Raw genomic sequence first — 24,412 nt, 5'->3', positions numbered from 1 at the left:
GAAATTTGTACAGATATTTCTTCAAGAAGTTCACCGGAGATTTGTTCAGGAATTGCTTTGGGGATTCTATAAAAAATTCTCACATAAATGTTTCCAAGATTTTTTCAGGGATTCATCCAGGAAATCCAACGAAGATTTGCTCAGGATTTCCTGCAGATATTCCTCCAAGTATTTCTTCAGCATTTCCTCTAAGGATTTCCTGACTCTGTGAATTTCTCCAAGGATTCTTTAAGGATTTAATATAGATATATTTTTGTTTGGAATTTCTACACGGAATCCTTTTGAAGTAGCTCAAACGTTTTTTTTTCTAGGGGTATTTACAGAACCTTATCTACGCGTTTTTCTGGGTATTCATAGAGGAACTCCTTCAGAAACACGTTCACAGATTGTCCCAGGATTACTTTCAGAAAATCATAAAAAACGTACTCAAGGATTTCCTTAGGAATTTCCCTCAAAATCATCTTTTCTGGGATTCCTCCAGGAATATCTTTGGGATTTCTTCTTTGGTATTCCTCTGTGATTTCTACAGTCATTCTTCAGAAATTCCTGGTATGATTGCTTCTGGAAATTCATGAAGGGTTTCTCCGAAAATATCTCCAGTGACTTCTTCAGAATTTTATTTTTTTTGGGAATATCGGCAACGGATGTCTTTAAAGTTTTCAGGAATTCCTCTAAAATTTTCTCTAAAAATCCAAAAGTGATTGCTTCGGAAATTCTTATAGAAAAAATTGTCAGGGATTCCTTCAATGATTGTATTGAGTAATTACTCCTGCGATTTCGTCAGAAATTTCCAATGGTATTTCTTCAGAGATTTATGCAGGAATTGCTTCAGGATTTTTTTTTTAAAGTTTATATAGAAGTAGCACAAAAAAATACTGGCAGAATTCTTAAAAAAATCTCGATTTTAAGGACATCCCAGGGGTTTTCACCAGGAGTTTTTTTTTGAGGAATTCTTTCATATAATTCTTAAGGGATTTCCTTGGAAATTGCATCGGGGGTTCTTCGGTGATTCCTAGTAGTTAACCCTAAAAGGGATACCTGAGGTCCATTAGACCCCAGGCACCTTTCAGAGCTCGTCTTTGATGGAACACACTCAGTGAGGTGACGAAACTGAGGCCATGAATGTATCCCTTTTAGGGTATTAATCTCTGAAAAATAAATGTCTGGAAGAATACCTCGAAAAGAACTCCTTAACATACTTCTTTAAAGAAATAATAAAAAACTTCTTGGAGAACTCTGGAAGTAATTTCATGGAAAAATTGCTTGGTAAAGTTTTGGAGAGTTTCTTGGGAAAAACTTTAGATGAGTTTCTGAAGGAAAAGATACTGAATTGATGGTTCATATATTAGTTAAATAAATTCAATAAATTTCAGAGGGTTGCCTTGAAGTTTTCTGAATGTATGCTCGAGAGAACTGGAGAAGAATTCCTTATACAATTTCTTAATCCAGATCCTCCAAGATCCCTGCAGAAAAAAAATCCAGGAGCCCGGGTAGAGGTGAATAACAAACCAACAACTAAAGAATAACATATTGTGTCATCATATCTAAATTTGCAATTCTTTAGTTTTTTTTTTTTTATAAATAGCTGAGGATGACACATAAATAACAAAACGTGCTATCGTTGTAAAACTTGCAATTGGCGAGTTATTATTGATTTGTATAGTAACATAATACTAACAAAAATTACTATCATACTATTAGCCATAATGTCAAATCAATAACATAATTTACCATCATATTAAAATATGTTATTATTTTGACATTCTTTTTGCTATTATTTTGTTATTACAATGGCAAAATCAGTTATTCTTAAGTTCTTGTACCATGAAAATTTAGTTGTTATTTTTACTCTTATTTCAAACAAACTGATAGCAAATTTTGCCATTCAAACATTCTATTTTAATGGTAAAATTTGCCCTTCATTTGCCATTTCGTTCTACCCGGGAGGAGTTATATAAAGAACCACATAAGAATTTGTTAAAAAATAAAATAATTTTTGTGAAATTCATTGAAAACGCCAAGGAATATTGCAGTATTTTTAGCAGGAGTTGCTGAGAGAGTTTCCGGAGAAATTCTTGAAGTATCACTGGTAAAACTTCCAAAAGAATACTAGATGAAATGAAAGTGCTGAATAAATTCTAAGTACCGTAAACCGGGGTCAAATTGATCTCCGGGTTGAAATTGGTCATTCGTTTTTCAAGTAGATAAAGCATTGTTTGAATAGTTTCCTCACAAATAGCACTAAGTATCAGATTCCGACTGCACGAAGGAAACTGCTTTCTCTAACGGTAAAGCGTCTGATCAATTTCAACTCGGATATGTATTTGACCCCGGTTTACGGTTAGCCCTGGTGAAACTTCTGCAGAAACTCCTGGAAGAACTTCCAGAAGAATCTGTTGATAGTTTTCAAGAGGAAGTTCTAAATAATTACCTGATAGAATACCCATATATATACAGTAATTCATGAAGTAATCAACCCGGTTTAACAATAATTTCCGAAAGAGTACCTGTTTAAAATTATGAATTTCTGAAGAAAACCGATACAGGGATCTCTTAACCTATGAGAAAAAAAATGTAACTTTTGAATAAATCTTTGGAGGAATTCTTGGAAAAACACATGACAGAAATTCTAAAAAAAATATATGGGAAGAAAAAAAATCTAAAATAGTTGTTGTACAATTTTTCAGAAGATTTTTTTCTGAACTCTTGCCGAAAAGCAATTGCTGAAAAAATGTCTCTAACTCGATAATTATAGAAAAAAATCGTGAAAATAAATGGTTAATGGAGGGCATTTCCAAGAGGGCGTACCAGTAAAAAAGAGTCGCCTATATTTGGAAACCTTGAGTAACCAGCTCTGATATCACCATGATAGAACAGGAAGGCTCAATCAGGTTGTTGCTTGCCGATCAATAGACGTAGGGTGAGATAGAATACAACTTTTAAGATATGAAAGATTGGCGTGGCATAGTTTCATGGGTGTTGTTTAATCATACATTTATATTGAGAGTAGTGCTGATAGTTATCGAAAATTTTGAAATGACCATGTTTGAATTATTGTCAGTGTACGCAGAATATGCCACCGCAAGCGAAAAATAGGCAACCAAGAAGGCACGGCAACAACGCTTTGTTTTTTCGTTAGCGGATAATGACAAAATCTCTCCCGAGTTTGTTCACAACAAAAACGGTAGGAATATTTGTCTCGTTCTATTCACATCATGATTTTCGCATTGTTTTACAACTGAAACTCGACTCTGAGATTTGCAAGAGTCTTAATTCGTCCAAATGCTTATGAATTCGATGATGTGGGTCGAAAATTTCAGCAGAAAAACCGGAATATCGGCACACGCACGGCCAGTGATGTTTGTTTTATTGCTCTCATCACCTGACATGCGTTTGCTGCGGAGCGCCTTTGTTACCAACATGCACCGCTTAGGACAAAGCGTTTGTTTTTCGGCATGATCCGTTTTTCATACCCTGATTATTGTTACTGTCTTTTTTTGACAGGGTTTAATTTATATATTTTTAGTCTATGGATTTAAGTTTGTTAGAACACGAATCACAGCACAACGAAATTGTGAAACACAATAAAAACAACACTAAACATGGCGGGTTGCAAAAAGATAGTTCTGTAGGTAGAACGAATCAAACTGTATCAGGAAGTAACAAGAGAGAAAGAGTGAGAAAAATAGCCCAAAGAACAGAAGAAAAAGAAAGTAAGAAATAGAAGTGAATTGATCTGACGTTTTCATTACCTATTTCTAATCTACGATATTTGCTAAGGCTCTGAGAGTATTTTCTTTTACTTTTTTTGCGATTCAAATTGTTAGGTTGTGGTTGTGGTGGTGGATGGTGGTTAGTAATCGTAATTGTATCATTAGTCATAACGATGTCATTCGTACCGTTCGCAAACTGTTTGGCGGATCCGTTCTGCGGCAGCTCGGGGAACGACACGTGGTTTTGCTGTTTGCCGTCCTAGTAGCGAAAAAAAGTTGGCAATCAATGAAGTTTTGTATTTTTTGTATAAATGGATCATTGAATTCACTCATTGAAATAAACACTAGTTATCTAGTCATGAGTTACCTATCAACGTAACCTGCCATTTGTTGATTTTTGTAAGAGTACCAAATGAGAGCCTCTCAATGATCCATTGACTACGAATTTCAATAGCAGTTGCAAAAACCCCTTCTCACTTACCTTTCCACGCTTGCTGCGCTTATGTTTCTTCTCACTGATCATTCTTCGGATGTTCATTTGCATCTTGTAGTTCACCTGCGAAAAAAACATAACAAAGAGTTCCAAAATAAGATCAAATCACAGTGTTATTTTTTCGTCGTAGTCTCACCTGAGTAGATAAGTCCCGGTCGTCCACGGCATGGCGACTGTAGCTCAGTCTTCGTGTCTGCAAGTACCAAAACAAATGGAATTAGCACGGCCAGTAGTGATATGACAGGTGCACGGCACGCGGGTTGATTGATTGTGGGAGGTGGTTTTACAATCACGAAATCACGAAAAGCCGAGATTAAGTTGTCCGTTTATTGCGGTCATTCAATCAATCTATCGCTACTGGAATTTAGGTTAAATTGTTGTTATGAACGGAAATTGAACACAAAACGACAAACGTAAGAACCGAGGGCTACTATCTCTTGACAGATACATAGGACGTTTCTAGCCTCTGGTAAGCGATGGTCCAGGTAAGCTTCTGTCGTGGGAACATACACCAATACCCTTGTTAGAGATTGTGAAGCAATGGCCAGGCTTTGGAGGAGATGCTATTTTTAGGATTTGCTATCAAACCTTTGTTCGTCCATAGGCAAATTTCTACCCAGCTTCTATAGAATCTACATTGAAATCGATACTATTTTAGGAGAGGTGAGACTAGAGGCTGTATCGAACAGTGCGAATGTGCATGCAATCTACGGTGACGTTGCTGTTGTTGTCGTCGTTGTTGGTAACAAAATTGGTTGCAAGTAATCCAGATAAAGTATGCTAGAGGAAACGCAAGTACAAACTAAACTGACTCAATAGGGAACGCATTTACAAGTTGTCAATAAGTGATAAACATTCTATCACATCTTGGTAATGGAGGTACAGTATTTTTTCTACAGTGTAAATCATACACTCCGTAAATCCCCGTAGTAACCATTGAGCGATCCTATCAGCTAGTAACACCAACCAAAAGGACGACAAGGGGATGGCAAAAGGACTATTTGGATTAGATCTTTTGGGCACTTGACGTTATTGCAGTCTATTTTATACCAACTGATTTAGTTATTAGAAAGTGTCCACAATAGGACCACCTGTCCAGAACCCTACTAGAAGCTTCACGAAGTGGCCAGTCAGAAGCCACTACACGGCATACCGCTTCATTGTTTTCCAACAAACTATGTGGGGTGGTCACCTACAAAGTCAAGCCTATTATTAAGTTTATATTATGTACCAAAAACCATCTTTTCCAGATACAATACATTCACATAGACACCCATTAGCACCATGAGTGATTTGTAATCTCATACAAACACCATGGTTTGAGTCCCTTCACGTGAAGAAACATCAACCTTGACACGATTTGGCGAGCTAAAACACGAGGAGCCAAATCTGTAGCCCGTCCGCAATATTCAACACTCGGTCTCGTGATTGAGATTGTCGGCTTTTCGGGACCGTATGAAGTTGATCACCAATATTAACTTCTTTTCCCGATTAGCCTAGATATCTGTGTAGTGTCGGTAGCGGTTGGTTCAACTGGCTAAGAATAGCACTACGGACCGCTTGTTCCAGTGCTGGGAGTCCACTAATCAGGTGACCCCTAATTCAACGTGTTATGCGGCTGTATGCTTACCGTACCTAGGAATGAATGGTTAGGGGGGTTTTATAAAACCTAATCGCAAACGGAGCCTGTGGAGTACCAGGGCACCCTCCACAGTATTTGCCCTTACTGCGCTAACCGGAGTAATAGCGCGGTGGACCTTGTGTTTCTCCGAGACAATAAGCTGCCCTTCTTCAATCTCATACCTGAAGCTGAATAAGGGCGGGATTATGAAGATGTTATTTATTAGTTAAAATTTTCACATTTGGTTTCGCATTATGCACGCTCAGAAAACCATTCTGATAAACGTGAACAAACAAACGCAAACATGAGAACAAGCAAGTATACACCGTGAACTGGAACTAGTTCCAGTTGTCAATATGGGCGTTCTAGAATACGTGAAATCTAGTTCACGGTGTACATTTCTTATTGTTGTTATCGTTGCAATGCATAGTTCCCGTTTGTTCCCGTTGCCGTGACTGGAAGTGCACGAATATCGGAAAGGATTTTTTTGCGTGTGCGTTTTACACAGTGTATTCTGTGCATCCTCGCCTTTGGCGCATTCAAATTGATGCCGACCTGGCTTTATTGTTGCTGTTCTTTTTTGTGTGTTAAGAATTTAATCTTCCCGACTAGAAGATTCTAACAAAAATATAACATTATTATAACAAACCCTGGTATCCATAACTCATTGTGATATAATCAAGTTATAATCATTGGCGGAGCCAGCATTTTCTTTTTTCTTACTCACTCTCCTAAATATACACGAGAAAGAGAAAGATGGAAGAGGAGGCAGCTTTCCCCCTCTTCCATCTCACTCTTTCGCTTGCATGTTTGGAAGAGTGAGTAAGAAAAAATAAAAAGCTGGCTCCGCTAATGGTTATAATATCTTTGGGGTTCAAAAGTATTATATCTCAATTATTTTATATTATGTTATAAATGTCGTTTAATAACTCATTGTAAAATAATTTAGTTTCAATTACTTGACATTCAGAAATTCTTTTTTTACAATTGTATTAAAATATGATACGAACTAGTTTTTTTGAAGCTAAAACTTATATCATATTTTGTTATAATATTGATCAGATCATAACAAAATAGGTTATTATTTTAATTAGACCAGTGTACTTTTTGTTACAATTTTAGTTATTTTAACATCATCCTGCACCTAGTTAACATAATAAGTTATAGCAATTTTTTATAACATCGTAACACAATGTGTTATAAACTTGATAGGTTTTTCTAGTCGGGTTGCCTAGTTTAGGTAGTGGCTATACGGTTAGGAGACTTCAGATCAATCTTCAGCACAAAAGAACACTAACGATTATTCTTTGCAGACTTATGCAAAATGGTACAGCCCAAGTGGCGTTAGTCCAAGAACCTTACTTTCGTAAGGGTAATCTCCGGATACCGCATGATGAACCATCTCCTACTAATGCTTTCAAGCAAGTCATCGCATACTGCACTTCAAAAGACCTTCCGCTAATTGTTAGCAGTGATGCTCACCATATAATCTGGGGCAGCTCAGACATTAATTTGAGAGGCTCCAGTTTGATGAAATACTTAAGTAGTACAGATCTTGGATTACTTAAGGTGAATATATGACGAAGCCACAACCACAATTTTCAAAAGCACAAATCTGAAAAACCATTGGACGGTTTGCTCTGAAAAGTTGATCGATTGGTCACCACCAGCGGGTAACCAATCGATCAACTTTTCTGCGCAAACCGACACGTGGTTCTTCAGATTTGTGCTCTTGAAAATTCGGGCTGTGGCTTCGTCATATCTTCACCTTGGCTCAAATGAGAATCACATAAGGTCGGACTCGATTATCCGGAGTCGGGTTCTGATGCTTCTCAAACACATATCTGGAGAACGGAATGCTCTTTAAAGCTGAAATTTTGACATTTTGTCAAACCAACTTTGATTAGAAATCGGTCAAAATTTCAGCTTTTACAGCATTCCCTTTTTTGAGATATATTTTTGGGAAGCGCCAGAACCCGATTCCGGATAATCGAGTCCGACCTGTATTATCTAAAGCTGAAAAAGCACTTTTCTCCAGAATGACGAAAAGGCGAACAAAACCGGCATGCAGGATTGTCAGAATTTACTAAATAAACAATCGGACATTTATATTTTCTTCGATTTGTGGATTATTTTGGGAAAAGGTGCTTTTTTAGTTCTGCAACATTTGCCGTTCTCAATAGAGCCTTAACATAGGCAACCGCCCAACCTTCATGGTATCTTCTAGAGAGGAAGTGTTAGACATAACGCTTTGCTCTAGCAGAATTAGTCACGAGCGGACCAATTGGCATGTGTCAGATGAAGAATCTTTATCTGACCATCGCTACATCTTTTTTGAACATGTGAATGTCACTTCGAAAAATTTGCGTTTCAGGAATCCCCGGTCAACCAACTGGGATCTCTTTACCGATTTGGTTGCAGCCAAATTTCAAGTCCAAGTCATTTAGATGATGCCGTTGATACTACGGCCATCATCATGGAAGCTTCTGAAGAAGCTTGTCCTCTGCGGTCTGTGAAGCCTACAAGAGAAACCCCTTGATGGAACTCTGACTGGCGAAGCTCAGGAAACAATGTAGAAAGAGTTGGAACAGACGACGTTCTACTGGATCGGAGGCTTTTAGATCGACTCGCAAGGCCTACCAGAAAGCTCTTCGGTCTGCTGAATGATCTAGCTGGAAAAACCTTTGTGCAAATGCTTCCAGTTTGAGTTAAGCCAGTCGATTGAACAAAATCCTTGCAAAATCTAAGGATTTTCAAGTGAACGAACTTCGTTTGAAAAATGGTGATTTCACTTCCTCTGATGAGGAAGTTTTGGAATGTTTATGCAGCACACACTCCCCCGGATGTGTGGATATTACATCTTTTGATGAGCCTGATGTTTTGTAGTTTTGAGTCTCTGGCTTCGGCTCGGAGTATCATAACTTTAGAATCGATTTGTTGCACTAAATAGTTTTGCTCCTTTCAAATCCCCTGGGACAGATGGGACTTATCCTATTTTGCTTCAGAAGGGATTTAATTATTTCAAACGAGTTTTGAAAAAAGTACTTGTTAGCAGTTTTGCTACAAGGTACATTCCCAAATCCTGGCGGGATATTACTGTAAAGTTTATTTCGAAAGTGGGTCATGCGTCGTATGAAGAAGCAAACCAACATGCTTACCAATCTGCAAAGTCCACTGTGACTCTTTTACACAAAGTTGTTTACCATATGGAGAAGGCATTGGCTTATAAAAAAATCCTGCTTGGGTGTTTTCTTAGATATCAAGGGTGCCTTTCCCGAGCAGAGTCTGACAACAAAATGATACAAAGCGAAAATTCGATTTGTATTCAACGGCAAATTGATATCACATTTTGATATCAGTTGGTCTTGACTAAATTTGATTTCAAACTTAGGTTTCGTTTTGCTGTCACATCAAACTATTTTAAAAAAAAGTTTTAAAAGTATTTTATAGGCGATTTTGTATACTAACTCTAGCAATATACCTTTAGTGTAGTTATCTTATGGTTTTTAGGATTAGATATCAATCAATAAACCCCTATATTTAACGATTTTTCCATTTTTTCGTACTGATAGCATAAACAGTTATCAATTTGCTATCACTGATAGCAGGTATTGTTTTCAACTTGCTGTTACGGAAACATTTTTCTGCTCTCATTTTTGATGTTTTAACCGTTGTACGACCAAAACGACAACAACCTGAGTTATAATAATTTGCAATATCACAACATCAAAATTTGTTTTCAATTTGCTGTCCGACTTTGCTCGGGTTGACAACGTGCCTTTCGATGCCATATTGGAAGCCGCACGGGGTCATGGTATATCTCCAATGATTCCCAATTGGATTCTCCAAATGCTCAAAAAACGATATATCTTCTCGACATTGCGTCTAGCAGAAATTAGGAAATTGAGTGTTTGTGGATGCCCCCAAGGGGGAGTCTTATTACCACTTTTGTGGAATCTCGTAGCAGATAAGCTATTGAGGCAACTCAAAAATGGCGGTTTTCCTACTTATGGTTTTGTCGATGACTACCGAACATTATTAGTCGGTATGTGCAACAGTACCCTTTTTGACCTGATGCAAAACGCTCTTCAGGTAGTTGAGGGTTGGTGTCGCCAATATGGCCTTTTGGTAAATCCGAGTAAAACATCTATTGTTCTTTTCACGGAAAAGCGAAACCGTAATATTGTTCGACCTTTGCGTCTCTTTGATTCTGAAATCAATGTGACTGAACAGGTAAGTACGTTGGAATCATTCTTGATTCCAAGCTTTCCTGGGCTCCTCATGTTGAGTTCAGAATCTAGAAAGCTTGTATGACCTTCGGGCAATGCCGGTGAACCTTTGGTACAACTTGGGGTCCAAAACCCAAGTATATGAAATGGCTTTACATAACTGTTGTTCGTCCAATATTGGCTTATGGGTGTCTTGTGTGATGGCAAAAGAGCGAAGTGAGAACGGGTAAATCAAAGTTAGGCCATCTCCAAAGGATGTGCTTAATGGCGATATCTGGAGCGTTCTTTTCAATTCCCACGGCAGCGCTCGAAGCTCTATTTGACGTTGCTCCACTACACATTCATCTCAAATAAAAAGCACTTTCTTGCACTTACCGTCTATGGGTACTCGGTTTACAAGAGGAAACTCCTGTCAATCGCAGTTTAACACACACCTCTTTGTTTTCACTTTTGGTGAATTGGGACAAAGTTGTCCTTGCTCCAAGTGATCTTACAATTGCTTGTAATTTTCCATATAGGACATTTTCCACGAAATTCCCTTCCCGGGAAGAGTACTGGATATCTGGGGAGAAGTATTTCACACGACATCGTATGTTACTTTGATGGCTCCCTTCTCGAAGGTCGAGCAGGTGCTGGTGTTTATTCTCGTGAGCTAAGGCTGCATCAGCCTTATTCACTTGATAGACACTGCACTGTTTTTCAGGCCGAAATCGTTGCTCTTATGTGCGGAGTGCAATCAGCACTTCAGTTGCACGTAATGGGCAAAGTAATATACTTCTGTTCAAATAGCCAGGCTGCTATTAAAGCACTTGCTTCGGCCAACTCCAGGTCAAAGATAGTCATCGCTTGTCGAACTCAAATCGAGGAGCTGAACTCAGCAAACGCTATTCATCTTGTATGGGTACCAGGCCATTCTTCCATCGCTGGAAATGATTTGGCTGATGAGTTAGCTCGCACTGGAGCATCACATGACTTCATTGGCCCTGAGCCAGCTATTCCGATATCAAAGTGTTGGGTAAAGCTTCAGATTCACACCTGGGCTGCTACTCAACACAGACAATACTGGAATAGTTTGGAGTCATGTCGTCAAACAAAATTGTATTGTACTGAGCCATCTCTAGGGGTGGCGAAGTATCTAACAAATCTGACAAAGCAGAATTGCAGCATGCTGGTCAAAGCATTAACTGGTCACTGTCGACTCAGCTACCACATGGCGAATATTCAGCAAGCTGATTCATTTACCTGTGATAGCTGTGAATCCGATTATGGAACTTCGTATCATTTGATATATAACTGTCCAGTTTTTGCACAACTGCGTTTCCGAATACTCGGTAAACACTTATTAAGTGAAACTGACTTCAGAAAACTGGAACTTCATGACATTCTGTTATTCACGATCCGCTGTGGTAAAGAGCTATATGCTCTCTTCACGCTTTATGCGTTATCACAGTTCTCTTTTCAGGGCGCTGTTCGAACCCATTGTGGTACGCTTATGCGTTATTACAGTGTCCTTTTCAGGACGCTATGTGAACCTATTGTGGTAAGGAATCAGGTTCCTTCAGAGCATAGCTGCTGTAGACAGTGTCTAAATCATTTCGGTCATGCGGGTTTTCCAGAGTGCTCGGTACGCTTGCCACATGTGGAGGAGGCATGAATCAGGATAACCTTGTTCAGAGAATGTTTAGAGTCTAGTGTAGAGTTGTTTTTGGCCGGAACATCGTTTCATCGGCTACCCAAGTAACACTACATGTTATATAATAGTTTATATGTCACCATTCGTACCTAGTGTGGTGTATTTTCCTTGAATTATAAACTCATTTTTGAACACTTATAAAGTCAAAACAGCGCAAAACATGGCGGCTTATAAAACATCTTACATTTAATATAAGATGTATCCTAATACATTTATAGTACTAAAAAATATAAACAAACTACAAACCATTCAGCTCTCTATTTTATTTCAAGATATTTATCGAAAATAAAACTTGGAAAATACACATATAGTGCAGTTACATTTTCCAGTCCGAATAAAATATTTTCTCGGTGATATAACCTGCAGAAAACTTTAATATTACAATCCATTTGCATTGGTTGGAACTGAGTTGTTTGGAAGTCGTATAACTGATAAAAAGCATTTATAATAAAAAATACACTCAATTATGCGTGTAGCATCTAGAATGACGTAAAGCAAAACAAAAACAACAAAACAAATTTTATTTTAACACACAATTTTGGCCTTGTCGACGACTTAAACATGCAACATGGAAATATTGTTGAGCCAATGATAGTAATTTTTTTCGGAAAACTCCCCAGAAAATGGATTTATCTCAATAATAGTAGCGCTTTTTTATATGCGCTTCCAGAATCATGGTGCAACTTCTTATTTTGCTTATTCATTTTTTAAGCGCTGCTGATTGCAATTAATGATCATAACATTAATCAACCAAAATGGGTTATTTTTGCATCCACTTCTTGAAAAATCTCGAAAAAACAATATGGCAGATATCAAACGATTCTTACAGTGCCGTACAGAAAATGTGAACAAGTATCACCATTTACAATATGGTAGTTTTGAGGCCTGAGATTGATTTCTACTATTGACCAACGTTAGATTAGAGCATTTTTAGCTGTAAAATAGGTTTCTGCGGAATTTAAGATAAATCAACTAAAATAAAAACATTACCTTTTCGCATATTTTTATTAGGTATATACATATTTTTGCCATATACTGTAATCCGGATGATTTTTCTTAAGGTGAAACGGGACGCCGTGTTATTTTTCCTATCTTGCCTCTCTTTCTAACAATTTGCCTCGCGATTTTGAAGATGGTAATCTCGAGTTCTATTGCACTGAAGATGATGAAAAACAATCAGCATGTGCACTGCAAGTGAGGATACGCAATGATACGTTTTTGTTGCAAAATATGAAGTAGAATCTGAGATTACCATCTTAGTAGCAACAGAGCAATGGCGGATATTTACCCGACCGTTCCGTCCGCCCTTATTTCCATGTCTACAGACTGCGCAGCAATTCAAAAGTATGTTTAAATTACGCTTATAATGCATCCGCAGAACAACCTTACAATATTTTTTTGGAGAAAGTTGTACCTGCGATTATAATACGTTTAAATAACATATTTTCAACAAACGTATTGCAGAGATCATACCAAAATGAGCATCTGTCAAAATAAAAAAAGTAAGCAAAAGTACTCTTCGTTGTGTTGTAGCTTCGGGGTGCAAATTCAGTGTTACTGGATGGACAACCGATCCTGATGAGATTAAATAAAAGATTAATCGTTAACTGATTTGCTGGTGGAAGGAAGGCCATAATGGGAGCTGGTTGACGACCGAGATGATTGTGAGCAGCTACTATGCCGCCGTGAAGATATTTTGGCGCGTTGAATCTTCTCCGCCAACATCAACAATCCGACGAGATATGCCACTAAATTCATCACCAACTTGTCCGTATTGATTGTTTCTTTACGACAATCATCTTTTGCGCTCTGAAAAATAGGTACAGTCGACGTGACTAGATTTCGACATAATCTTGCTCATCGGGGGACTTTCTGACCACTGCGGACCAAATTATGAGTTAGTACAGCTGCGCAGTAATCTGTGTTTATTATTTCATTTTTGGGCTGCAGTTGTAAACCTTAAGAACATTCAAACCTTGTGTTAAATACATTGTGATATTATATTTGTAAAATAAAACCCCTATTGCTTAAATGGGGTTTGATATTGTGTAGTTGGAATTGACTATAATAGATTCAATAGTCCAGGACTAGAACATATTTGATCATAGCATTTGCGAAGTAGAGTTCTGTTTTTGGGATGTAAACAATGGTGTCTTTGTTGTTGGTTTGCATGATGCTCCATTAATGTTATATATTTATAGCATATACGAAGTTTGGACTTGAGCTACTCAAGTGATTTTATTTGCAGTTAGTCATCGATAGTCGAACGGCTAACATAATAAATAACATGTTTTCTGATTCAGTTATACTACTGTTGTAATACATCTTTTGACATTCTGATTGCCAAAGATGGTTTCTGTGTTACTTGGGTATCGTCCATATCGTCTTGGAGCTATAGCATAGGTGAAGTGTGAACTCGAGGGATGGCTATAGGTCTGTTGTTACCAAAAGATGGTCCAAGAGTTCGGGAATCAGCTCGCAGGCCATACAGGTGTCCTGTAAGCGAACTTGACCCTTATATTCCCACGCGGAAGACTACCTTGTATGTAGTCGTTGTGGCGTCAGTCTACTATGTTGGATTCAATGCCGTGGTATGGTATGGTCCACTGCACGAATTTATGCTGGCCTGCTTACTCTCACAGAAAATTTGACGTTTGAGCGGTGCCGACACCTCTCAAACGTCAAATTTCGTGTGAGAGTAAGCAGGCCAGAATACATTCGTGCAGTAATCTATAGGGCCCTTCGCAAAGTCTGAAACATGCGGGGTAAAACTTCCTTTCTCCAGCACGTCTTTCTTTACACTGATAACAGGGCCTTACATGCGGGAGGTCAAATTGTGGTGCACGCAGTAGCAGCTAGGGGCACATATAGCCGAGGCGGTAAACGCACGGGTATTCAGCATGACCATGCTGAGGGTGACGGGTTCGATTCCCGGTCGGTCCAGGATCTTTTCGTAAAGGAAATTTCCTTGACTTCCTTGGGCATAGAATATCTTCGTGCCTGCCACACGATATACACATGCAAAATGGTCATTGGCAGAGGAAGCTCTCAGTTAAAAACTGTGGAAGTGCTCATTGAACACAAAGCTGAGAAGCAGGCTTTGTCCCAGTGAGGACGTTACGCCAAGAAGAAGAAGAAGAAGCAGTAGCAGCTACGGATGCTGTTGTTGCTGCGGGGAATGTAGGCATGATGTCGTGACCCGCTCAACTTTCCGTGAACATAGGGAGCGGTGAGGCCACTTAGGGCTTGCATCAGACATTGATGTCCTCTTGAAAGAGCGAATCACGAAGTTCGTATCGACAAGACTAGGCAGCTAGCCTCCAAGTACCGAATCCGATGTTGTATCTACAGTACGAGGAAATATGCAAACACACTCCTGAGCAATCGTCATTTTAAGGTCAGACTTGTTAGAAACCCAATATAGACATCACAATGGCCGACTTTGTCACCTACTTACGATTTCAAACGAGAGACTTGTCTTCGTAAACAAAACCAGTGCGCCAGATCTTCTTGTTTTGAGCCTTTTACTAGTGAGCAAGAACAAAATAAAAAGTGCACTGTTGTTTGAAGCTTGCTTCTTGAGATTTGTGCGCCTGATGTTCTGATGCACTATTGAAGCGCTATTTCACTTCAAAAAAGTGTCAGGAAACTCATACAAATGATTTTATGATAAAACTTTTTTATCGTAGTGATAGTATATCTAGTACTGTTTTATAAAAATGTGATACATCACACTTACATATACACTGAAACAAAAACGAGGGTAAAAACCCATCAAATGTCATCTTTTGCCTAGACATTCGTTTAGCCGAGAAAAATGAAAAATTGGTTTTCAATAGATTTTTTTGCAATTTCGTGAGTATATTTCGAGCACATACTCCAAGGCATTTAGTTTATGACGTGTTAGCAAGATAATTGACCTTAAAAGATTATTTATTTGTGAAATTCAGAGCAATATTTAAAAAAAATGTCCCGATAAGGAGAAGCGACGATAAACAAATTTATTTAAGAAAAATGATTTCTGTAAACATTCAAATGTAAGCTGTATAAGCAGTTTTGAAAATATGGCACAGAATTATTGTTAGAAATGTTCAAATTATTGCATAGAATGTTATGAAAAAATAAGTATATTGGTTTTTGGTTGTTTAAACTTTACAATGGGATTGAAAAAAGCTAAAATATATATTCTGCATTGAAATAAAGACGTGCCCTAATGCCTGTGGAGTATATCTGTTTGATACTAGCATTACCAAATGAGCTAGAAGACTGCTAAGTGAAAGAACTGCAAGAAGTGTCAGAATTTTTGTACCCTGTTTATTTAAAAGCTGATGCTCATACAAAAAAGCAAGATATGGTCAAACAATTGGCTTTTTTATTCAATCTGGAGAAATATATTATAAATGAGTCTTAGTTGTGAACCACATTTATTTTTAACATGATTTATTTGAAAAGAATGTCTAAATTATGAAACAAGTAGTTCATGCTAGAAATTTGAATACTTTCTGTGCCATTTCTCGAAATGTGAGCCGTCCAATGTATGTTATTTCAGCCAGAATACAGTCTAGAAGATATTGGGAGCTATAAGAAGACGTAATAGTAGTAAATGCTGTGATTTATGCAAGTGAAACCATCATATTTCATCAAAACAATACTTAAATACGTGATATTTTTGATGGTTTGTGTTTTGTTTCTGTTAAAAACATTGTTTTTCGTTAATTTTCAACCTGCTTTGGTCATTAAACTTTCATTAGATTCTTTTGAAACACTTCCGATAAAAATAACTACATCTAATATCAATTTGGAAACATGTACAATATTATGACATATTTATATGAGATGCATGCAGAATTAATATGGCAACACTTCCAAAAACGATCTAATTCATGATTTACAAGTCGATCTAAAATGCAGGTAACCATACAAAATGATTTTGATGGATATTTCTCGAAATTTGTTAGTTTTTATTATAGAATTCTATAAATTGTACAATTCGGCTAAACGAATGTCTAGGCAAAAAATGACATTTGAAGGGTTTTTACCCTCGTTTTTGTTTCAGTGTATGAAAGTGTGATGTATCACATTTTAATAAAACAGTACTAGATATACTATCACTACGATAAAAAAGTTTTACCATAAAATCTTTTGTATGAGTTTCCTGACACGAAAATGTTTTGGCCTCGGCTAAACGAATGTCTATCACTAGTGTTGCAAAAATTCAATTCATTCATTTGAACACTAACCAACCAATCTGTTCAGTCATTTTTTCTTCTAGTTATGTTCAAAACGATTTCATTCAATCAGAGCACCTATCAAATGAAAAGCGAATCCTTGTCAATTGAATAAATTGTCACTCGAATGAGTAGCTTAACTCGAAACACGAAAAACCCCGCAAAATTCCGCCAGACTGAAAAAATGTCGAATGTCGGGTCAAAGTCGGGTCAATTTTTATCGAATGTTGGGCCACTGTTGGACCAACATCGATCAACTATTGGGTCTAAGTTGGGTTTGGTGGCCAAAATAAAAATAGGTGAATGATAGGTTGATGTCGGGTTTGACGTCATCAACGATGATAAAAGCTTTGAACCTACAACACCACACATTTATGCTTCCTAGCTGGGGCTCAATTGAATTATATGTGCCTTGACTGAGGCTGGAGCTGATGTCAATTGAATGATCAGAGGCTATTCAATTGATATTCCGATAGTAAATGGAAAAATGAGTGGTTACCATTCTCAATTTCAGCTTTAAATGTCGGTTGATACTGACACTTCGCACCACTGAACTGTATTACAGGCCCAAAATGGCGTAGATGGCTCAGTTGGCAGATATTGCCGGAAATTACGCAATGCAGTAAGGGGCTGTCCATTAATTACGTAAGGGAAATTTTACGATTTTTCGACACCCCCACCCCCCCCTTGTAAGTTTTTTTGTATGAGAACCCAAATATTTTTGTATGGCGCGTAAGATTTCTCAAACCCCCCCTCCCCGTTAACGTTAGGGGACAGCCCCTAAAACATAATATAATTTTGATCGCAAAATAATCGATTTCGAACACTGTGGCGTTCGCTAGAATTCATGCGGTGTCATACGATGCAATAGCTTTCATGAAATTCAGTCAATTTCTTTGTTTTGCATATTATTTGTCACGATAGCAACACATCATGATTTATCCAGCCACCATGACTATGTAAAAATGTTGAATAATCGATGATCTGTAAGAAGATCACAAAGAGGTTTAAAGATCGCAAATATTTAGGTATTCATGTTGAAGCTATTCTACAGCAGCTAATAGTGAATTATCAGAAACCCGCTTCGAACAAATGATCAAAAAACTCTTTAGCAATCGAACAATCTTACAAACTAAATAAAGTATAATAATCATAAAAATATCAACAAATCAAACCGAACGAAAACGCAACAACTTCCGAATCAGAGGGTGCAAAGTTAAGGTGAATGATGTTAATTATTGGCTTGATTGATTGGAGGAGGCGCACCTTTTCATGCTTTATTTTAGTTCGGTGGATGAGCGCACAGGACATTCCACCACACGTGTTTATTTGTACACAGAAGGGGGTACAGACGGTTGAGATGAGTGGGGGGGCGGTAAAAAATAGAGACAGGAAAAATAAACGGTGCCAATTAGTAAAACGCCGGATATCGTCGGACACTTTGCTCGGCGGCGGCTTGGCAGCCGCAGCAACCTGCAGAAGTGTACCTGATGCTGTTTATATGAGGTGGTTTCTCGCTTGAGAAAGGTAAAACACAACACCACAGAACAACAATGCGGAAATTGGGTGCATAAATCAAAACACGTGTAAAATGAAACAGAATGGACGGTATTTTTGCACGCCGTTTTTTAAGAGCCAATGATGGTTGCGGTGGAAGTTGTATGAAAGAAACCAGAATTGTACAGAAATGGAAAATTGAGCTCGTACCATATGCGTTGAAGTCTTCGGGATTTCAGACACGATGCGGGTTGATGTGGGTCGAGGATGGGAATATTTTCAGCGCCATCGGTCGTGATTCGCGCATTCAGTGCCCGATGGTGTGAGGTAATGTGGTCCCGATGGTAGGTGGTAGGATGACGATTTTTTCGAGAACGGACGCATATATTTTTCATTTATTTTTGTGATTTTGGGGCATTTTACATTGCAACGGTTGCGTTGATGACAGATCGAGCAAACAAGTGATGATTTATTGAATAATCGATAGCAGATTCGAGAATGCATATTTTTCGGAACCGGTATGTAGCAGGTGTTTTTAAGCGGGGTTCGCGAGAATTTTTCGGGTAGATATGCGAAAAAGGGAAGAGAGAAACACAATTATTTGATTGGATGTTAATTAATGTCAGGGGTAGATTTGGTGGAAATTTATTACACGCTACGAGATGAAGCTAACCCAAATTGGCAGAGAAGCAGACTGGTCGGAATGCTCACTGGTCGGTTGTGAACGTTGTTCAGCACAATTTGAAACTTTTACTACACGTGTGACTACTGTAATGATAGCGGTTGATTGATTGTTGAGTTTGTGCTTACTAAGCAGTGGATGAATGTCGAAGCAGTGGTTCTCAATATACTGAATAACGCAGCACCTAAAAAAATGGCATCACTCTAAAATGTAATTATTTTTGGACCCTGAGGTTTAAAACTAGTACTACTTATGTAATTCTCTTTAAGGTTTATGTTTTTAAAATTATACCATTTTCAATATTTGTAAACAACTTCAAAATTATTTCAAAATCACTACAAAACAGCAAAACATTGAGAACCACTGCTGCTGTATGGATATAACTATGACCGAATTGACATATGCAGTTGGGAAGTCTTGCAACTAAACAGTACTATTATGTAAGGGCATCTTTCATAAGCACAAGACACTTACCCTTCGGTACGGTTTCAGTTCCACCGACAGCAAGTGATGAATTCGAGCGTCAGTCAAATCCTTCTTAGACGGATTGTAGTCCAGCTCTTGCATGTCCAAGTTGCGTGTAGAGTTCTCCAAGTTGGAAAAGCTTGGGCTTATGAAGGAAGAAATGTGATTGAGTACAATTGTAGGCATAGTTGCACCACACTACGATCTGTTATTACAAATCAAAAACCTTAGCCAACTGCGCAGGTAAGTAATAGTAATAAATTGATGCATGTCATAGGGATCACCATCCGACCTTGGCACCAATCGATCTATTTGTTCTAGGAGAAGAAAATATCAGAAAGCAAACTGAAACCAAGGGGTGGAGGATCGTTACTAGAAACATAGGAAAACATTGAAAGTTATTAAAAATCGCAAATAATTGATAACACATATGTAATTAAAACCAAAGCATCGGGAATTAATTCTACTGGATTTAGTTATAAGGTTCAAAAGGAATTCATTACACGCCGATACACCACTAACTAAAACGAAAAAGTAATTTCCGTTCGATACTAGGGATTAAAACCAAAAGGAAAAATACGAGGGAGACAAATTTAGACTACATGCATCGATCTATTGTTTTTGTTACCATGTCGCCAAGAACGATGCTCCGCACCTTCCACCGAAGACGCCGGTGTAGTTTCGGAAGAGGGCGCTCATCGATTCGGTGCCGGACATCTGACCGATCGTGGACGGGTTCCGGCGCATGTAGTCCATCGCGTCGCGCATCGTAAGCTTAGAATAGGTTTCTAAAATTTTTGGTTCAGGACCCTGGAAGGTTGGAAATGCGGTAAGTTCGTGGCCATCATGAAGTGTGCAGGGATGTTTGGGTGGTACTCACTTGTAAATTCTTAATAAGGTATGGACGAATGAACCTATTGTCGAATCTCTTAAACTTATCCCTAATGTTGTAATTGCCCGTTTTACCGACGATATCCTCGATACCCGCCATCATGTGATCCATAAACTGAAAAAAAGTATATTTTAAAAATTAGGAACATGTTAAGTAATTCTACAGTTAGTACAAAATGTTTTAATATTTAACAGTGATTAAGACAAATAAAAAAAAAAGGCGATAAAGATTTTTTTCCAAATTTGATAGTCAAATTTCTTACATACGTATACAGAATCTATTGCTATAATAATAGTAAATAATTGTCCCTCGAATTTTGTTTCCGTCTAGTGCACGTCAATTTTGGGCACAACCTTAATTCAATTCTCGGCACATCATCTCCGTGTTACTAAGGTACATAGGATGGTAAAAAAAATTGATTTGAACGTAGGTGTTTTTTCGAAAAGTCGCTCAAATTCTTCGCAATGCAAATCAACCTTCGCATGTATACAAACATTTCACCGACGGAAGAAAGTGATTGATTTGATTAACAGAACAGCAGTGAACTCCAACTTTGAAGTAGGTACCACAAAGCTGTTGTGAGGTGCGAATTGAAGGTTGATTCAACAAGTGAATCTGGCCAGTCAAAATTGAACGGTGATGAAGAACAATTCGGCTTGCTGTTACTTTGGTGCGAACGACCGCCAGTTAAGAGTTGCGTGCTTAGCTGGTAGTGCTGCCTGAGCACTGTTGTCCTCCTGACTTCAGCTAGATTGAGGAGGTACATCTCGAGCGTTTGTTCACCTAGGAGGTGCGGCTCAAACAGCGTCTGTTCTGGCTGAGTATAAAATGCTCCTCCACCGGAAGCTATACCAAAAGTGGCAGCCCCACCACGGTAGATAGGGGACTTTAGGCCAACAACCTACTGTTTCCGAAACCAGAAAACCTTTACAGAAACCGAAAATGAAGTGCTGAAGATGCTGGTTATCGATAGTCTACATCTTTTTGCTTCAATTTTATGAGGCATTGGCAAAGGTAAGTCGGAATATCTGAAACGATTGGCTATTTTCTGTCTGGTATGACGGGAATTAGCGCATATAACGAAATATTTTTCGTGTAAATTCGTGGAATACTTCCAACAGTTTTAGTTTGGTAAATTACGGGAGCACTATGGACTGCCAAAGATTTCTTCATTGGCTTTTCTTAGAAAAGCCTCCATGAACTCCTAGGATGTCACATTGGCGAGTTCAGCATCGTAGTGCTGCAAGACTTGTGTTGGATCGAATCCATGGAGTGAATGTTTAGAGGTACTGATATCATTTACCAGAGCTGCGGCAACACATGCAAGCTGGGAGAAGCTTTCATCGTGATAAATATGCAGAAACGCGTGATCGATTGGTGGCCGATCGACGAAAGAATGTGCAGGTTGAAGATCAAGGGTAGATTCTTTAACTTTACCATAATCAACGTACATAACCCACACTCCGGCAGCACTGATGATTAGTACGCGCAGTTCGAACGCGAATACGACCGCTGCTCAAGCCATGACGTCAAAATGAGGAGATTCAAACGCACATGTAGGCCAGGACTCCTGCCAGGAAGAGGAATTCAGACCGACGCGACGATTGGAACGTTTAGCGCCCACCAGCTGACGAACTTATCGATTTCGCAGCCTCATGCAACGGTGTGATGTCAAGTGGTGAGTTAAACGCTTGTTTGAGAATCTGCAAGAACTCCCATGGGTATCGGACTCAAAAGCATAATCAATCTGAAGTGTGTTGAATCGCAACTGAAATAGCTCGAAACACTTATGAAATGCCTTTGAAGCTCACCCGAGAGCATTAGACCCACTGAAAATCTTCTAGAACTGTCTTAAATGCCTATGAAAACCCCCTGAAACCGCCTTGGACTCTTCGTAAAGCACCAGAGATCCTCCGAAAGCCATGAAAACGTCTCTGTACCGCCCAGAAACCTGCTGAAAATCATCTGAAACTTTTTAAAATGCATCCGGAAACACTAAAAATCCTCCTCGGACCCCCAGTAACGCATATGAGACTTCCTGAAACTCCCTCGTAACACATCTGAAACCCGATGAAAATCCTCTGGTCTTCCTGAGATGCCTCTTAAAACCCCATGAAATTCCCTTGGTCCTCCTGGAACGACCCTGGGATCCACTGACACCGCCTCCGAAACCTGCTGAAAATCCTCTGAGTTAATCTTCCTGGAATTTCTCTGAAAACCCCTAGAAATTCCTTTGGAACTTCTGTAACCTAGAAAACCCGGTGAAAATGCTCTGAATACTCCTGAAACGCTTCCGAAAACCCTCTGAAATTCCCTTGGACCCCCTGTAACTCCACAGTAACGCCTCTGAAACCCTCTGAAACTCCTCTGAATCTTCCTAAAATGATTGCGAAAGCCCCTTGACCCTCCGAAATCCCCGAAAACTCCCTCCTAACGCCTCTGAAACCCGTTGAAAATCCTCTGATCTACCTGAAATATCTTCGTAAGTTCCCTAAAATCCCCTCGGACTATGATGCTTGTAATGACCCTTAAAACCCATCTGAAACCTGCTGAAACGCCCTGAAACATCATGTAACGCCTTGCTCTGAAACTAACCTGAGAGCTTGTGAAACCACCTAAAACCTATCTTAAACCTCCTGAAACGCTTCTGCTTTGTCTCCCATGAGACCCACCTGAGAACGTTTAAAGGCCCCTTAGGCCTTTACCTACCTATTTTACCCTGATACCTTGTTGTAACTTTACTCCAACGCCGAGCGTATAGTAGAGCTCCATCTTCGTCGGTCTTGGGCAATATTCCTCCAGTTTCCCCAAATATTGTTTCCGTTATTCTTTCTTCCGATTCTTTCTATTATATTCGCTATTCTATCTTCTGACATTCACACTGCGTGTCCAGCCCATTGAATTCTGTCGTATTTTATGCGTTTCACAATATTCGCATCTTTGTACATTCGGTACAACTCGTGATGCATGCGTCTGCGCCACACTACATTTTCATGTTTCCCACCAAGAATTGTCCGCAACACTTTGCGATCGAAAACTACGGAAGCTTTTCGGTTTACCTCCTTTAACGTCCATGCCTCGTTCCCGTGGAGGGCAACCGGCAGAATCAGCATCTTATATAGAGAGAATTTCGTTTGCGTTTGCAAGTTACGGGACCTAAGCACTTCACGGGAAACGTCATTGTCACATGTCACAAGTGTTCCAAGATAAGCAAATTCTTCAACAACTTCAAACTTATCCCCATCACTTATCCCTCAGCAATAACACCACTAGACCTGCATCTGTCTCTACCTGCTATTATGTACTTCGTCTTGGTAGAGTTAAGGCTTCCTCGCTGTTTCTCTCTTCAGAGGAGCATAAGCTTCCTCAACTGTCCTACGATCAATGTCGATGAAATCAATATCGTCCGCAAAGCCGAGGGCATGTGCGATCGTACAATGAAAGTGTCATTCCTCTGCACGCCAGAGCTCCTAATCGCTCCTTCGAGTGCAATGTTGAGCAGCAAATTTGAAAGAGTATCACACTGCTTCCATCCAATCGAGGTCACAAACGAGGTAGATAGGATCTGGGACCATTTGGGCAGGAGCACCTATTTTGGGCACTTGCTGCTATAACTTAGTCAATTTCAAACCGATTGACTTGAATTTTTGCACATGGCTAGATACTGTGCGCATCTGATCGTGCTTCAAAAATCAAGTCAATCGGTTCAAATTTGACTGAGTTATAGCAGCAAGTGCCCAAAATAGGTGCTCCTGCCCAAATGGTCCCAGACCCTACTTCGTATGCGATGCGAGTACTTGATTTTGATCCAACCAGCGTTGCACGTGTCAACCTAATTAGTTTCGCCGGAAAACCATGTTCTGACATTATCTGAATCGTACGCTGCTTTAAAATTAATG

The 24,412-nt window shown here is 39.0% G+C and overlaps 1 protein-coding gene across 20 annotated transcripts in view; it reads right to left on the bottom strand.

The window, feature by feature from the left end:
* Positions 1-24,412, bottom strand: part of LOC109412368 (sodium/hydrogen exchanger 3) — a 325,551-nt gene that overhangs the window by 35,008 nt on the left and 266,131 nt on the right. For 8 of the 20 annotated variants that reach the window (XM_062851305.1, XM_062851307.1, XM_062851290.1 and 5 more), the window contains 7 exons: positions 20,502-20,627; positions 20,250-20,431; positions 19,631-19,766; positions 18,685-18,699; positions 4,343-4,399; positions 4,195-4,269; positions 3,900-3,972 (listed from right to left, as the gene is read on the bottom strand). In XM_062851305.1, coding sequence (XP_062707289.1) covers positions 3,900-3,972; positions 4,195-4,269; positions 4,343-4,399; positions 18,685-18,699; positions 19,631-19,766; positions 20,250-20,431; positions 20,502-20,627 — 664 coding nt within the window. The remainder of the gene's footprint in view (positions 1-3,899; positions 3,973-4,194; positions 4,270-4,342; positions 4,400-18,684; positions 18,700-19,630; positions 19,767-20,249; positions 20,432-20,501; positions 20,628-24,412) is intronic. The other 12 variants (XM_062851308.1, XM_062851309.1, XM_062851293.1 and 9 more) reach the window with 3 other exon arrangements.

The sequence above is a fragment of the Aedes albopictus genome, chromosome 2, assembly GCF_035046485.1.
Source record: "Aedes albopictus strain Foshan chromosome 2, AalbF5, whole genome shotgun sequence".
Classification (NCBI taxonomy): domain Eukaryota; kingdom Metazoa; phylum Arthropoda; class Insecta; order Diptera; family Culicidae; genus Aedes; species Aedes albopictus.
The sequence above is the reverse complement of the archived record's forward strand: the minus strand, read 5'-3'. Positions and strand labels throughout refer to the sequence as shown.